The following is a 16163-nucleotide window of genomic DNA, read 5'->3' as shown; positions in this document are numbered from 1 at the left end:
TTCCCTTATCATTATTATTATTGGTGGTAGCAGCAGTGGTTTTGTGTTATACCTTAGTTACTGGACTGTTCTTATCGCAATCCTGGGAGTTACATTCTTTCGATTCTCCTCCCCATCCCTCTGGGAGCGGGGTGAGGAAGAAATAGGGGAGTGAGCAAGTGGCTGCGTGGTTCTGAGTTACTGGCTGGCTTAAACCACGACAGTTCTTTGTGTACCCCATATCTACCTGCCTTGGGAAGCAGTGCCAATCCCTCTTCAGGCAGGTCTTGCTGCAGCCTACGGTGTCCCAGATTTAATGAGATTTTGATGGGAGTGCAACTGCTCGCCTACTTTCACCATGGACTGGAAATTTTAGGCCAGCCAGAAGAGGTTAGCATAACAAAGTGGCAGGTGAGAGGGAGGCATTGAATTTCAATAAACTGGGGAATGAAATCTCCGTGCTTATGAATTCAAGCTCCTGACTCAGACGTCCCTCTCACTTACCTTGGAGCAAATCTGCTGTCATGCATAGGAAACAGCTCAGCAACTGCAGTCCTGGCTGCCATTGAGGTGGAGGCTGATATTTATTAAAGACCTGCAGAGCTCTGTGGAATGAAAAACGTTGTTACGTTTTTGGACTTAATCATTACAAGTCAAATATTTGAATAGGTAGGGGCAAGCATTTTGCTGAAATTGGATGATCTCTTTCATAGTTATGCTTGGTTACGCTTGCTCCGCATGTATTTGGATGCTTGGCCAGGGGTGAGAGGGAGGTAAGGGATGAAAGGGGCTTAGTATGGAGGGGGAAAACATGAGCAAGGAGAAGAAAGCAAAAGAAACTATGGAAGGTTAAAAATAGTAACAACAATTAGGCTGAGGAGGGACCAAGAAGAGGCAGAAAAATAATGCAGAATCTTTGAAGAAAAAGGGGATAGACAATGAAGCCTCTTATGAAAATGTAAATGGCTGAGTCTGAAGATAAATGAGAAGCCTGAAAAGAAACAATGAAAATAATGAAAATTAAAAAAAAAAAAAAAAGTGGAAGACAAAAAGGAGGGAAATATTTAGAAGGGAAATGACAGGTTTTCGCAGGTGTGTGCTGTTGAGCATGTCAGCAGAGACACTCTATAATCTCCTCTAATAACGTGGTGGGTACTGGGGGCTTTGTAAAAACAATCAAAGCTCAAATTTTGCAGTTATTTCTTCAGTGAAGTGCAGTTTCTTGAGCATGTAAAGCTGATGGTGTTCTCCTTCTGTGGGTCTCCCAGCTGCGGATTATGGTCCAGGTTTTCCTTCCTGGGGACTATACACCAGGAGCTCTGCTGCCAACAGTAAGCACAGTGTCTCTCAGGGCACCACTGGCTTTCGCTCTGGCTGTGGGGAGGCTGTAGAGGCAGCAGTTCAGTGCTTGCCTGGGGTTGCACAGCCAACAAAGAGCTCCCTGACAGGCAAGGAAGGAAAGGGACTCGGATTTTACCTTGGGAAAATGTTGCCATTCTCCACCAAACGTGTTGGGCTTCGGAGGGCTGTTTGTCATGATTTGGTCTTTTTTGCTGTGTCCCTGTGGAGGCGGTTGGGGGTTTTGGGAAAGAGGGGATGTGATGCCCTGCTTGCTGAGGAGGAGCCAACCTCCTGTTGGGCTACTGGAAGAATTTGTAACATGGTCACTTTTGTCACTAGTTAAGTCTTTGGCACCATGGGGAGTTTCTTGGCTTGGTGGAATGCAGCTATGATAGATGAGGACGTCAGATGATGCTCTGGAGAGGTGTGATGTTGCTTGCATTTGTGGGTGGTCAGAGCTAACATATAGGCAGGCAGGTAGAAGAGTATGGTTACTCATAGCCTGCCTGGCATCTTTAGTGGTGACTGACTCAATGAGTAGCTGTGCACAGCAAAATGGGGAAGGGACTGAGTTCACTGACCTTGCCATTCCTCCTCTCCCAGTGAAGGAATTTCTTTCTGGTGCACCTGACTCTCACCAGGGACAGCCTTGCTGCCATCCACACTGTGCCTGCATGGATGGGGCTGCATGTCTTAGCCCCTCCATGGAGATAATGTTTTTAGGAGGGAGATGATGCTGCATAGTTTAGTGGAAAGTCCTGCCACAAAAACCTATCTAGACAAGGTATTAGTCAGTGCCCAGGGTAAGACCGTAGCAGTTGCTGTGGGCATTAGAGGTGGAAAGCAGATATATGACTCTTCCTTAAAGAAAAAAGGTTGAATCACAGGGACCTAATTGACCACAGCTTAAAATAAACATAAAAAGGAAGTAGGAGACTGGTGGGGATGAAACTCAGCAAGCCAATTATCACTGTTAGCCCCTGTCTGGCTGCACATGCATCCCCACCAGCCTCCACTGCTGCGCTCAGGATGAGGATGGTACATTGGTCAGGGTTGTGGCTGCCTTTTCCCCGCTCTCAGACTGTGTTTCCAGGGTGTAAACATCTCATAGGCCATGGGAAGGGGCTTCCGTATCAGACTTAACTGAAGCCAGTGAAAGGCTGTGCTCTCAATATGCTCAGCATGGTGGTGTGCACCTCAGCAGCTGTCGGTAAAGGAGAAGCATTTATCAGCCTTCTAGGAATTTAATTTTCAAATTTTTCTCATATTGGTTTTGGGCACTCTTGAGGGTTGAATTTGCATTGGTGGCATGAAAGGAATTAGCTTTTCACTTGCAGCATGTGAGGTAGCGGGCTTTGCATTTAGCCTCTGTGTTTTTTCCACAGCCTTATTTCCCCCCCACTTCTGAGGACACCCTTAAATTCTGCAAATTATCAAAGTAAACTGCACAGATTAAAGTCTGCTGCAAAACTGTTTTAGCAGGAAGTATAACAGGCTGTGCTTAGTTTAACTGAAATCACTTTGCTTGGATTTTTCTGGCATAAGCCAGTCCTTAATAGATCCAGAATGTCTGAGGATGATGGAGTACTCAAACTTGCAATGAATTTTAAGGGGAAATGGCTTTCTGTCTCTTTTATGTTGGGGTTTGGTTTTTTTTTTCAGTGATGGCTAGAAGAATGAACATTTTTCTTAAACAAGGGTGTTTATTTTTCTGTTTTTTAAATCACTTCCCTGCATATTTATTTGGGGGGAGTAGTGTGCAGTGTTGCTGTATAGTGCGTTTTGCTTATAGAGTGGTGACATTTGGAAGAACCTGCCTAGAAAAGCTGTCTGCAGCCTCAGGTACGAGCAGAGAGTCTTCTTCTATCTCTGCCAATGGGCTGCAGATAACTAGTCTTTCCCAAGGAAGTTTTCTTCCGAGTGTGCCTTTTAATAGGAACAAGCCAGGACTCACAGGCTGTAACGGAAGGGAGCTTCAGTCAGTTTCTTATTGATTCACCACTTTCTTCTGTGCTGTCGTGATTCCACTAGTTCTTCAGTCACCCTTGAGTCTGCCAGGGCACAGGAGACCTGAATACCTAATGTGCTCAAGCAAGGGTTTTGGAAGAAAAACAGAATAATTAACTGGAAAAAAAAATATCTTTCTTGCCATTTTAATGTAACAGAAAAAGGAACAGGCTAAAGCTCTTCCTTTTTGAAGGTCACGTTTACAGAAATTTAGCTGTGATGTGAAATATGAGAGCCTGTAAGACTGTCCCAATGTCTAGGTTACAGGGAAGAAAACACAGATGGGCAAGGAGGAAAAAGGAGGTCGTGTCCTAGCTGTGCTGCAAAACAAGGCTCCTGAGTCTACTTTTGGTGTGGTTTCTGTTTGAGTGGATGAGTGGGTCACCTGTTTTGGAAGGGATAGCATGCTGATACTAGTATGCTGAATTTGGAGAAGTTTTCTTTTGTGAAAGAAAGAAGAATAACTGTAAGCAGAGAAACTAGTGAAGCTGGGTTTCCTGTGGATTTTGCTTCATGGTTGAATTCCTAGGTATAGTACAATCATTGTGTTTCCTTGATTCGGGTATCCCCATGATTGTCTTCTAGATGACTTCTTTGGTGTCTAAGGGTTGACTGAACATTGCATTGTTCCCCACAAAGAAATGCTAATGTGTGGTGCATATCTCCTCTAGTTCTCCAGCTACTTCATGAAACCTGTGACACTTACTCTGAGACTGCTGTCCGTCTCTCAGTGTGTATTTGAGATCTTTAGTAGCTTTTGAAGCAACAGGCGCTTGCTAAAGTTAGGTGGAGACTGGCACAAACACCTGCACTGTCAGGTGGTGGTGTCTCCTCTGGAAGCCTGAGTATCTGTACCAAGAGGTCAACCTGAGAATGCCTACCAGCCAACATTAAGATGGACGAAGATACTGTCCAAAGATCCTGCAGTGCTGAGAAGCCCATCCTGAAGACTCCTGTCTTTCAGCAGTCCTGGAAGCATTATCTTTGGGGGTTGCTCTCTTATTTTTCTTTCATAGGAGGCCAGGACATGAAGAGATTTTCTCCTCTTGTAACTGCTGAGAAGAGCTTCCCTTTCTCTTTTCTGCTCAAGAGCCTTTTCAGGCTGCTCTGAGTTGGTGTTATTTCCATTACGCTGTGCTTTCCTCAATCTGATGAGCAAACAGCAACCAACCGAGTATCTGCTGCTGTTCCTGGGTATGCCTCTCTCAGTGTCTCAGCCTGTTAAACTCCAGAGCCTGCCTCGCCTGAGGATATTCCTGAGACGCAGCAGTAGCACAAGTGAAGTGCTTCGTGCTGGTCATTTTGCTATTTACCTACAGCGTAGTGAATAGCAGCTGAGAAGAGCCTTTTGCACTCAGATGCAATGGTGAAACAGGCACTGACTGGGAAAGCTGGATCTTCTGGAGACCTGGGGACAGTAGTGCATCAGCTGTGCTTGGCTGTCACTCAGAAACTTCACCAGTAAAAGGCTGGAAGTGCTATAAATAAAATGCTGGATTCTGCTGGAGTCAGTGGTATTGATCCTGTGCTGGAGACATCACAGGAACTTCCTATTTACTAGTTTATTTCATGACTTACTTTCTTTACTGTTTTGAGTAGGTTTTTTAATGCACTACTTTGATACAGTATGTGCCTTTTAGTTAATGATAGGTACACCGAAAACAACTTCTTATTTAAATGTGAGATTTATTTTATGAACACTTAAGTTTAAATGCCCACTGGTTCCTGCAAAGGATTTGAGGTATCCCATAAAACTTGGAGCACTGAGCCCTAGGAGACCTACCTGTATTTGGATGTTTTCCTCCTGACTGTAACCAGTGGTGTGCATCAGTGCTGCTGACTATGAGCAAGTCATTTTCCTATGGGTCTGCTTGCCTTGTGAGGATTACCTGAGGAGCAGGACAAGCAACTAGTGGCTGTGAAGCTGGAGAAAGTGTCCATCTCTTTCTGAAATGATGCTGCCATTTAGTGTGTAGCATGTCTTGGATGACCACCTGGTGATTTCTCTGTGGCTAACTCTGCTGTCAGTTCATTGAGGTTGCATGGAGCACTCACTGCTAGAGGAGAACAAGGCTTCGCCTGGGTAGTCATCACACCCCCTCCACATAAAAAGGGTCAAAAACCGTGTGGAATACAATTTGTATGGCAGGAACTGTTAAGTGAATCCTTTCCACCTGTCTGGATTAGGAGCTGCTACCATAGAGGTCATGAACAGAAGGGTTTCTTCATGCATTTTGCCAAGGCAGTGCAGACCTTCATGATGGAGAGCTGTCGTTATTTCCATCAACTGATCGTTGTTCATAGCCCCTTCCACTGCCTCTGCATGCCCTGTCACCTTCCTTATCTCCTTCAAATACAGCACGGTTTGTAAGGAAAAGTGATGTTCCCTTCTGTAGTTGTGCATGTGCATGCTGCTCAAGCCTTGCAGATAGTGCCCTTTTCCAGGGAGAGCAACTTGATGGTGGCATTCTGTCATTGGGGTGATAACCAGAGAGGTGGAATGGGAGAAGGGGAGGAAGGGAAGGGTACTGTGTGCTTTAAAATGCCCAGATCAATTAATATAAAGATAAATACATTTATTAAAAGACTTCAATAGAAAGATGCCAACCACTCTCATGCAGAAAGTCAACTGCATGTTTGCGTGTGCCAAACCAGCTTTTCCAAGCTAGCAGATGGCTACACTGGAGCAAGAGAACACCTATGTGCACTGTCTCAAAAGCTCTTCCAAGCACAGTATTTCTCCTCCCTTCTTATCCCCCAAATCCCCACCATCTGAACAGGAGGAAGCTTGGAGCATGAAGAGCTTAAAGAGGACAGATGACCATACCTACGTACACAAGAGGCAAAATTGCAGAAGTACAGTAGGATAAAAAACTCATCAGGAAAATAGATTTGCAAAAGTGGATGTTCCTGGTTTTCTCTCTGATACCTTGATCAGATGGTAGAAGTCTGTCAGTTGTTTGACTGAATTTGCATTATTTGTCTTAATTCTGCTTTCCACAGTCTCTCTAGAGCAGGAGGAGAGCAGGTGGTCCTCGTGGTTGGAGAACTTGGACTCCATCCTGCAAGAGCCAGAGCGTGCCTTTCATTCATCACAAGAGTGCCAGCTTCAGAGTAACAGTTCTGAGCTGCCAAAACCTTGTTGGAGGAAAGTAGCTTGGAAATATCAAAAAGAATTAACATTTTTCATTCCAGCTCCCAGAAATCCCTCCTCATCATGCTGACTTCTTGGCTCAGTAGATGGTTGTTGTCTAGTGAAGATGCATGTTTGTATAGTATGTTATGATCAATTTCCATGCTTTAAACAGGACTGATTGAGAAAGAGAAGATTTCAACTGTCTTAGTTTGTATGGGGGATTTTTTGTCTTAGATTTCAAACCTTTTTGTCATCTGCTTATTATCCACCCCATGTCAGTAATCTGCATCTGAAGATGTGATTCTGATCTCCTTCCCTGTCTACGCATCAGCATTTTCACTTTGTCTTCCCATAGTAACTTAAGACCCAGACATGGCCTGAACAGAAGTTTGGGCTGTAATAGAGAGTAAAACGTAATTTCTGTGCCTCCTTCAGTGCTTTGCTTCTGAGGGCTGAAATGCTCCATTCTCATGTTTTCAGCAGGAAGATGAGTTTTGGAGGAGATGGACTCAGATTCTCAGTTTGTGAGTGTTTAGACTTTAGTTCAAATACTGCTGCTGACAAAAGTTGTTTCCCAAGTGTGTCTTGCGCTGTGTCAGAGGCAAAAATAAATCATAGCTGCTAAGCTTAAGGAGTGACTAGCTCAAAGGGGTTGTTGGAAGCTCTAGTCCTGGGCTTTGCAGCTCTAGGGACAGGTCAGGTCCCCAAAGGCAGATGGACGAAAGGCAAGGTCCTAAAACCATCATCATTGCATAATTGAAGGAAAACCAGCTCTCACATGCATGCCTTGACCTCCTGTGTGATCTCTGCTGAGCTATTGAAGCTAGGGCACTAATCTCTGAAAGCAGCTCTTGCACTCTTATCTCGAGTGTTGCTCCTGGTCTTACTCATATAGCTGAAGTAGATGAGAATCCTCCCTGAAAATTGATTTTTGAGAAGGGCGACTCACCTGACGATAAAGCACCACAAACATAATTGTAGTCCAGAGGAATATGGCCTGAGATGCGTTGTTTTGAAATGATAGTACATGACCCTCCCTGTTAATGCCTGCCTGCTCACTGTGCCAGGTGGAATGAAAGAAGGCTTGTAAAAAATTGCAAAAAAGGAGATTTTTTAAGCTTCCCATTTCTGGCATTTCTTAACTTCAGCTTCAGAGGCGTGAAACATTAAGACAGCGTTGGATGCACAGCTTCAGAGGAGACCAGGCTGCATCAGCTCCTTGGCTCTGTGCTTGCTGGGGTAGGCTTTTTTGCTTTCTGTGCCTGTCCTGCAGGCTCCAGGAAGTTGTGGCTTAGCAGGTTGCCCTATGCTGGTTTAAGCCACAGCAAATACCCCGTGTCCCTGCTCTTAGCTCACAAGTGCTGTTAAGTAAAATGCATCAGCTTAACTCTCTGGAAGAGGTGCCTGCTGATGTGCTCTGCCCTCATGTTTTCACTGGCTTAGGCTTGCCTTAAGCTGCAATAGCTCGCTGGTGGTGCTTGGGATCAGCGAGAGAGCTAAATCATCACAAAGGTGAGATTGTAGAAGAGGGAGGGAGATAGAGAAGGAAGGATTTGTGAGCTGACTCACCTTGACTTGCTGCCAGAGGTTATTGCCTCCAGAGGTGAGCCGTTGGTGTGGTGCATGGGGGTCTTCCACCCACTGCTGCCCTCCCTTGTGTCTCCTCTGGGCTCTGTTTCAGACGTTTCCCCCTCTGTTGGGGATGTGCCAGGGTGTGAGTGACATCCTCAGCAGAGCTGCAGGAGCAGGGCAGTGCCACAGTGTGCCTGAATCTCGCCTGGGTCTGCCCTGGAGTGCCAGTCTGCTGAATGGGGTGTGCTGTGGGAATAAAGCCCACCAAGGAACCATGTTTTGTCAGGGGTTGAGTAGCAGAGCAGGCTGTCATGAAGCATGAGTTTCCCCACCGCAGGGAAGGAAAAACCCCTGTCCCTTTGGATGTCATCTCTGCCACTACCTCATGCCCTTTTTTACTTGCAGGCTGGTTTGCTTACTCCTTACAGAGAGCATCTGCCTCTCAGAGCAGGATGGCAGAAAACGTGTGCATGTGCAAGGGAGGAAAGTTTTTCCTCCCTCCAGAATAAAGTTTTTCCTGCCTGCTGTGGCTGGGAGATGGATGCAGATGTGAGGCCTGTTCACTGTCCCACCGTGCACCTAGCTCATTGTGCTCTTTGGACACCATTGCATCCCCAGCATCTCTGCCCCTGTTGTCAGGGTTCGCTCTACCAGTGCTCCAGCTAATTTTTGCTTGATGAGCAAACGCTGACTCTCACTGCTGGGCGCTGCCTTGTTCTTTCACCACCCCTCTCTGGTTTATCCTCTTTTTTTTTTTCCTTTTAATGAGGTCACTTGAACTTCTCCATCTAAATTAGCTGTCCTAATAACCAGATGTTCCTTGGAGTTCTTTGGGACAGGGTGGGTGGAGAGAGGAGAAGGAGCTTATTAGCAGGTGCCTCCTTTCCCTTACTCCCTGAAGTTGCTTTAGCTGGGGGCAGAGGGGCAATGAGGAACAACAAAACAGGGGCAGCAGGTATGAACGTGCGCCCAGCACCAAGCACTCTGCCTGCAAAGCAGTCAGGGACCAGAAATTTTGGAGAAGCATCTCTGAACAGCACTGTGCTGGCAGGGCTGGAGGTCCAGAATAAAGCCCAGGGGGAAAGGGAAGGGTGAATGCCGTCTCTCCTGGAGCTGAAGCACTCGTGAGCAGTTGAGAAAGTTGTAGTTCCCCTGGGTCTGTCAAGGACAAGCCAGAGCTGGGGCTGAGCATGTCCGTTCCCTTTCAGCCTGGACACACAGGGAAAGGGTTGCTGGTGGGCCCTGCTGCCAACCCCTGTGGGTCTGTATGGGGCTTGGTAGGATGCAGGAGAGCATTGCTGCCCCAAATGCCTGGGACAGGCATGCTGGCTTGTGATCAGACCATCTAGCTAGCAGGTCCCATATGGCTTAGGTGTGCAGCTTTGGCCAGGAAGCCCCCCTTCCAAGATGCACTGTGGAGCAGGAGCAGGCTGTACAGTGGGATCCTCTGCAAGGGAAGGAGCATAGAGACAGCATTGCCTGGGCATGAGGGGTGGGCTGGGAGCGTGACCAAGGGATCCTGCAGCAAGCAAGCAGAAGTTCAGGCCCTGGTTTGGAAAGGTGGCCTGATTTCCAAGTTTCGCATCTTTTGTCTCTTTATCTTTTCCCCTTTTTTTCTACATGAGTTAGTTTTGGTTTTTCCTGTGCCCTTTCTCACTGGCTGCTTGAACTCACCCTGTTGCTTTGGGAGATGCATTTCTATTCGCATAATTATTCCAGCCAGTAGTTAATGTACCAACAAGGATACTATTGTGATTGGAGGATTTATTCCTGCTGCTGTGAAACAACTGCCATGCCTCCTTGCTTAACTCTTTGGCTCCCCTCTTGCCTTCTGCCAGCAGCTGAATCAGTAACAAACTTTGCTTTTAAAAAGCTGCAAACTGGAGCTGTGTTATTTTTCAATTTTTATTTTATTTTCCTGTTCTTACTCCAGAATGCTGCAGTGATACAATTGCAAGGGACTTCAGTGCTTCACCATGCATTCTTGATTGGGCATCAACTGAAAGTGACTTCATAGTTCAACTTCTCATTTAAAATAAGGCTTAAATGTTTGCATGAGGATTAAAAGTATCCTCTGACTGTTCTTCTTCAGAACACAGACCCAGTTCTGCTCACACCTTCAGAAGCCTGAAGTTAATTCAGTAATTCATAAAGCATATGACTTCTTTCTAAATTTAGTTCAACAATTATTAGTCTTTTATCTGCCTTTCATTTAAATCTGCCTTTAACCATCCTTATTTCTCAGTGCAGGTGGGCTTTACCGAAGGAAAGTAACCCCCAAACCAACAAGATTATTAACACTTCCTTTGTGTTTTCCCTGTGGTATGTCTTGGCAGGTAAGAAAGAGAAGAGGGAACTTTGCACAGAGACCCCACACCCTCAGTCGCAGTAAAGATTTGCATCCTCATATTCTGGTCTCAGGTGGGACTTTGGGCAGTGGGGGAAACACAAGCAGCAACAACAGGATCAAAGCTTTCCTCTGCCTGCCTCACACCACCTGCAATTCTCTAGCTGGGACTTAAAAATAAGGCAAGCAAAGGATGCTACCAGCGGCATGGTCTGCTCAGTTTTGTCCCCTTGCAAAGGTGACATTTGAGGGTCTTCATCAGTTTTGCAGCGTAGCACAGTATGCATTTTCCTCCTCACCAAAGTCATTATGCAGACTTTTGATTGTCAAGAAGTCACAGTGTCTGATGTGCTGCAGCAGGTACGCATCATCATGTACAGCTAATTGCCAAGCACGAGGGTTTGGGAGGATTACATTGCTAATCTAGGTATCTTCCCTGCCTTATCGCCACCACCTTCCTCCTGCCACATGCATGCACCCGTATTTGGATCCTGTAAGGAATGGAAATCAGTAGTGATGTGTGGGAGGGATATAAGGAGCATGGCTCCCTGAGAGCTTGCAGTGGGTGGGAGAGGCCAGGTCCTTTCCATCCTTGTGCTCCCACCCGCGTTGCCTCTCATGGCGTTTTTCAGTGCTTGCCAGTGCTCACCTCTGGACTGGTGGCACTGGCACTGCGCTTGAACGCTCTTGAGCAGCTTGTTTCTGTCTTGCATGCACGACCAGAGGGGTTGGGGGAGGAGATTCATGGTGCTGAACTGGGATCCCTGTGGGGCAGAAAGATGTCACAGGGCAGATGGAAACATAACTCTTGCACTAATTCCCTGCAAAATCCAGAGTGATATTTCTCAGCCAGAAGCAGCTCCCCAGGATTTGCATGCTACACGTATTTGTTCTTCCTAAATAGTTCACACTTGACGCTTGGCAAGCTTAGCTCTCTGCAGGCAGTATGAAGTGGGCAGTTGGGAAGACAGGGTAGCACCATAGGATGCCTGTAAAGTGTATCAGTGGGTAAAAGCTATAACAAAATCCAAGGGAAGAAGAGGTTGGTGGGTTTTGCTTATCCTACAGCAGCCCAGAAATGATGCTGGTAGCTTGTGTAAGTTGTTTTACTCCTAAGGAGCCTCCAAGTGTAAGGGTGCCGTGTTGCTAAGTGACAGTGTTGTTTTACCAGCTCAAGTTAGGGAGCCTCTGACTGCCAGCCTGATGCTCCTTCTGCATCACTTAACAAGGAGACAGCACCTCATGCTGCCTTGCTTGGGAGTAGATGAAATGTTGGTAGCTCTCTGGTTTGTATCCGGCACATAAAAGCTCTTGGAGGTGATTGGGGTTTTGGACACCCAAGGATGAACCAGAACCAGCCTGAAAAGAAGGGAGACCTCTTTGTCCACATAGGCAGAGTTCAGCATGGCGCTGGGAGCTGCTGGAAACAGAGGTGGTCCTGGGGCTCAGAGGAATGGTGAGGCATGCACCGAGTCCAGACCTGGGAATTCGTCTGCTCCCTGCTTGTTTTCTGGGAGACTGTAAGGCAGTTCCTTGTCCTAGAGTTAGCTCTAATTAGTTCACCAAGGGCTCATTCATTGCATTTTATTGAGGTGGGTTTGACCAGAGCTGCGTGTGCAGGCTTCCTGAGGAGGGATGCCCATGGGCACCACCCTGGCAAGGGGGGAGCATCTCCAGGCTCCCTCCTTCTCCTTTTCCCAGCAGCAGGTCCCCGGGACTCTCCCTAGCTGGGTCCCTGACACCCTCTAGTGGCAATATTTGCGTCCAATATTTCAGGAGATATCTAAACGTGGTGAGGTTGGGGGCACCCTCTGCTTAGCATCCCACCCACCACTGAGGACCTGTCCCAGTGCCTTCTGCAGAAACCTGGGGCTTGGGGACCTAATAGGGAATGTTGAAAAGAGGGGAGAAACAGGTAGAAGCTGGGTAAGAAAGAGCAGACAAGAGGACATGTCCTGCAGCACTCCTCTTGGCTCCAATTCAGGTATGGCCTTGCTACCCTTTGTACAGTGACGACTGTCATGTAAGCTTACCCTTGCTTTCAAGTAGAGCTCAGCTTGCAGAGTGCCCTAGAAATCCTGGTGCATCCTGCGGCAGGCGGCTGCAGGATGCCTGGGAACAGCATGGCAGTGTGATGTCTGGCAGCGGAGCCAGGGCTCCTGGGTGGACACTATGTAAAGAGTTACTCATGTCCCGATACACAAACTGATGTCTTTGAAGCCTCAGCAGGGCAACTGGCTTGGGAGGAACTTCTCTTCTGATAATCCACCTCCCCGTGTGCGGTGTCGAGCACAGGGGGATTGGCGAGCACCTTCACAGCATTTTCTGCTTGCTTTTCTCTGCGTGTCTTCCAGTCCTGATCTAGCCTGATGGGCTAAGCCATGCCTGTAGCCCTCCTGTTGGCACAGGCCAGCCTGGTCTGTGCCCTGTGGTGGTGTGTAAGCCCCAGCAGACCTGCAGCCTTGCTGCAGGAGTCCCCGGCACTCCACAGCACTCAGAAAGGTATGCTCATTGGGCTTCTGTAATGAGCTGTGACCTGCTGCCATGTTTGGCTGCCTCTTGAGAACAGCTTTTTCCCCTTTCTCCCACCCACTTCCCCCCTTCCCAAACCTGGTACCCAATGTGCATCTTGCAATGTAACTGAAACAGTTGTTTGTGCATTGTTGGCCAAGCATGAGAGCAGTGGTGCAAAGCACAGAGCCTCACCACTGGCCTGGCCAGCTCTGGGCTCTTGCCTGTCCCTCTTGATGTCTAATCCTTTGGAAACTGGGCTCCCATTTAGCAAGCAGGTCTCTAGTCCTCCTGGTTGAGAAGGTGAGAACAACTAGGTGTATGTCTGTGTCAGGCTGACATAAGACAACGGCCTCAACGCTGCGTGCAACCCAGAAGGCCTTGCTGATTCTTCTAACTGGGAGGATCCTGGTTGGCTTTTTTAACCAATGGAGCAGGAGGAATGTAGCACAGCATGTCAGGTGTTACCACAGTTAAGTTAGAGCCTTTAACAACATGCCACCACCTACTGATTTTCCTCCAGGAATGCACTTTGCAATAGCTTGCCCATGTGGTGTAAAAGATGCTAACCCTCCAGCCAGGTTCTGACCTGGAAACACAAAGTAATGGTTCTAGCTGTTGAAATGGTGTCCGTGCCATTCTCCAACCTCCTTGAGGAATGAATGGCAAGGCAAGTGTTTGCTTGAGGCCCAGCCTTTCGACAGGCTTCCTGGTGTTCCTCCTAGGGAGCGGGCAGCTCCACATCTGGCAAGCCAAGTGCCTGCCCCTTTCTCAAGCATGACCTCGTTTGTCCTGCAGAGCCAGTCAGGCTCTTGGAGGTAAGCAGCAATTCACTCTCCACCTTGTGCTTTAGACAGAGAGCAGCTATGCTACTGAGCTGTGGGAGCACACAACCAACCAGTGGAGTGTGCAGAGCTCTCAAACTGGGGGAAGGAGAATAAGCATGCTTTCTTCACTGATACCTGCTTTCACCCCATAAGCTGTTGTGTGGAGGCTGGTGTAGCAGGGAGCTTTGCCTTTGAAGCAGCTCAGCAGGAAATAACTCCAGCAACGTGATGATCAGGTTTAATTTATTTAAATAAAGTAAGAAAAGTTACAAGAGCCCTTGGCTGGAGGGCAAAGAAAAAGCTGCATGGGTCTGGAAATTATTCAGGAAGGTCTGAAATGAGAAATTCAAATGTTATCGTGCAGGCGGTATGAACCAGCAAGGTTAGATGCTGCTGTCACCGCTGGTTTGGGAGTCAGAGGGAAGGGGAAAGGGCAGAGAGAGGCAGGATTCTTTTCATGGTCTGCCAGAGGTTATTGCTGGTGAGCAGAGGACAGGAGCCCCAGCAAGGAAGATGAGAGAAAGGGATGGAGGAGGAGACATAGTTACAGGGCACAAGCAATGGGCTGCGATGTCAGTGACCTTACCAGGTACTTCCCCTGTCAGGGGCAGTAAATTCCCTGGGTACTGAACACATAATAAAAGCAAATGCTTCCATCAGGCTGGACTTGGGAAGCTTTCCCTCTCATTTATGTCATCTCATGGGTTTTTTCTTTCCCCTCTTCTGGTTTTGATTTTTCTGCCATAAACAGTCGTAGCAGTTGTCTTCACTGCAGCTCATTGCTTTCTGTAGCAGTGCCTGAATGAAATAGATGCAGCTTTCAGCAGCTCAGCTAATTTCATCAAACCTTCCAGTGCTGTCAGTGAATCTGAACTAAGATACGTTAATCCACTGGTATGCAGTGAAACTGTGGGCATTAACAGGCTTTCTAACACTGCCTTGTCTGCAGAACTGGGGAGAAGGTTTGCATTCTTCCTTCCATGTGATGTTTCTTGAGACAACAAAGTCTAGAAAGGCTTCTTTTTAAGAAAGTCTATCTTCTGCTGGTAGAACCTCATGCTAAGATTAAGGTGCTTGGTAAAATCAAGCAAGGTTGTGGGGCTGCAATTTTCTTTTTCGTCCTGATTTTAGCGGCTGTACTTCTTTCCCTCTGGTTAATCAATTGGAAAAGTAGCCAGCAGTTTTATTGCTTTGACATGTCTGTGTCCTGAGCAGGCACTGGGCAGGCTGCAATTAGTGCATTGCTGCCCTCAGAGGAGACACTTTCCTCCAAATGTTCAAACCCCTTCGTTTAGCCTGAGGGGATCATTAAAACATGAAATGATATAAACAAAGGAGAGGGGAATTGAATCTCCTGACTCTTTTATGAAGGAAGATTGAAGGAACTATGTTTAGCTTGTCCCCACTAGTGACAGAGAGGTGAAGACCATGCCAGAGCTAAGGACTGGCTGCAGGATGTGGGCGGGAGAGGGGTCATGAAGCATGCTGAGGGCACACAGTGAAGGGGAGGTTGCCCATGAGATGAAATGCCTTAATGGAAAGTATTAAGCTGTGCTGATCTGCAGCATGATGGAAAACCCTGTGCATTTACTGAGGACACTGAGCAGGAATTTAAGCACAGCACTGGAGTATGTGCTGCAGGTCACGGTCTTTCCCAGCCAGAGGTTTGGGGAATGATTCTCCTCTTTGGGAGGGCTAGATGTGAGCTAACAGGCCTTTTCCAATACTTAACAATTAATTAACAACTGTAAAAAGAAACCTCTCTCCCAGCTCTCTGGGCTTTAGACTCAGCATTTTAGTATTGCTAACTCCCGTGTTGTGTTTCCCTATCCTCCTTTGCTGCAGTGATTCCTGACTCACTGCGAGTGACAGCGATCCCACAGACACTGAACAAAGTGGAGCACGACTCCCTGGAGCTGAAGTGTGAGGTGTCTAAGAGCACAGCCCAGCACAGCCATGTCTCCATTGCCTGGTACCGGCAGCGGGGCAGCGAGGTGCCTGTTGAGGTCATCTCCCTCAGCCGTGACTTCGTCCTGCGGGCTGGCAGTGCCTATGCCCAGCGGCATGCTACAGGGGACATTCGCTTGGACAAAGTTGGGGAGACCACCTCAAAGCTCACCATCTACAACCTCCATCCTTCAGATCAGGGCGAGTTTTACTGCGAGGCAGCAGAGTGGATCCAGGACCCTGACAAGTCTTGGTATGCCATGACCCGCAAGCGTTCCCAGGGTGCTATCGTCAACGTGCAAGCCACCGGTCAGTGTCTTCTCTGCCTCTTCTTGCTCAGCTGAGTGGTGGGAGGAGTTGGAAAATGGGGCTGTGCCTTGCTAGGTGTCTGGGAATTGGGTGGCAGGCTTTGTCTCCTGATGTGGTCACTGAGCTGGGACTGACACAGGAGCGAAACCGGATTTTAAGCACTTGGTTCTAGCACAGGCAGTGAGAG

The 16163-nt window shown here is 47.6% G+C and overlaps 1 protein-coding gene across 1 annotated transcript in view; it reads left to right on the top strand.

Moving 5' to 3' along the window:
- The window catches only part of IGSF3 (immunoglobulin superfamily member 3), a gene marked incomplete at its 5' end in the record, with an annotated part of 102582 nt that overhangs the window by 53302 nt on the left and 33117 nt on the right, over positions 1-16163 (top strand). The window contains one exon of the mRNA XM_080612630.1: positions 15566-15976. Coding sequence (XP_080468756.1) covers positions 15566-15976 — 411 coding nt within the window. The remainder of the gene's footprint in view (positions 1-15565; positions 15977-16163) is intronic.

This window comes from Psittacula echo (assembly GCF_963264785.1).
Source record: "Psittacula echo genome assembly, chromosome: 3".
NCBI lineage: Eukaryota > Metazoa > Chordata > Aves > Psittaciformes > Psittacidae > Psittacula > Psittacula echo.
The sequence above is the reverse complement of the archived record's forward strand: the minus strand, read 5'-3'. Positions and strand labels throughout refer to the sequence as shown.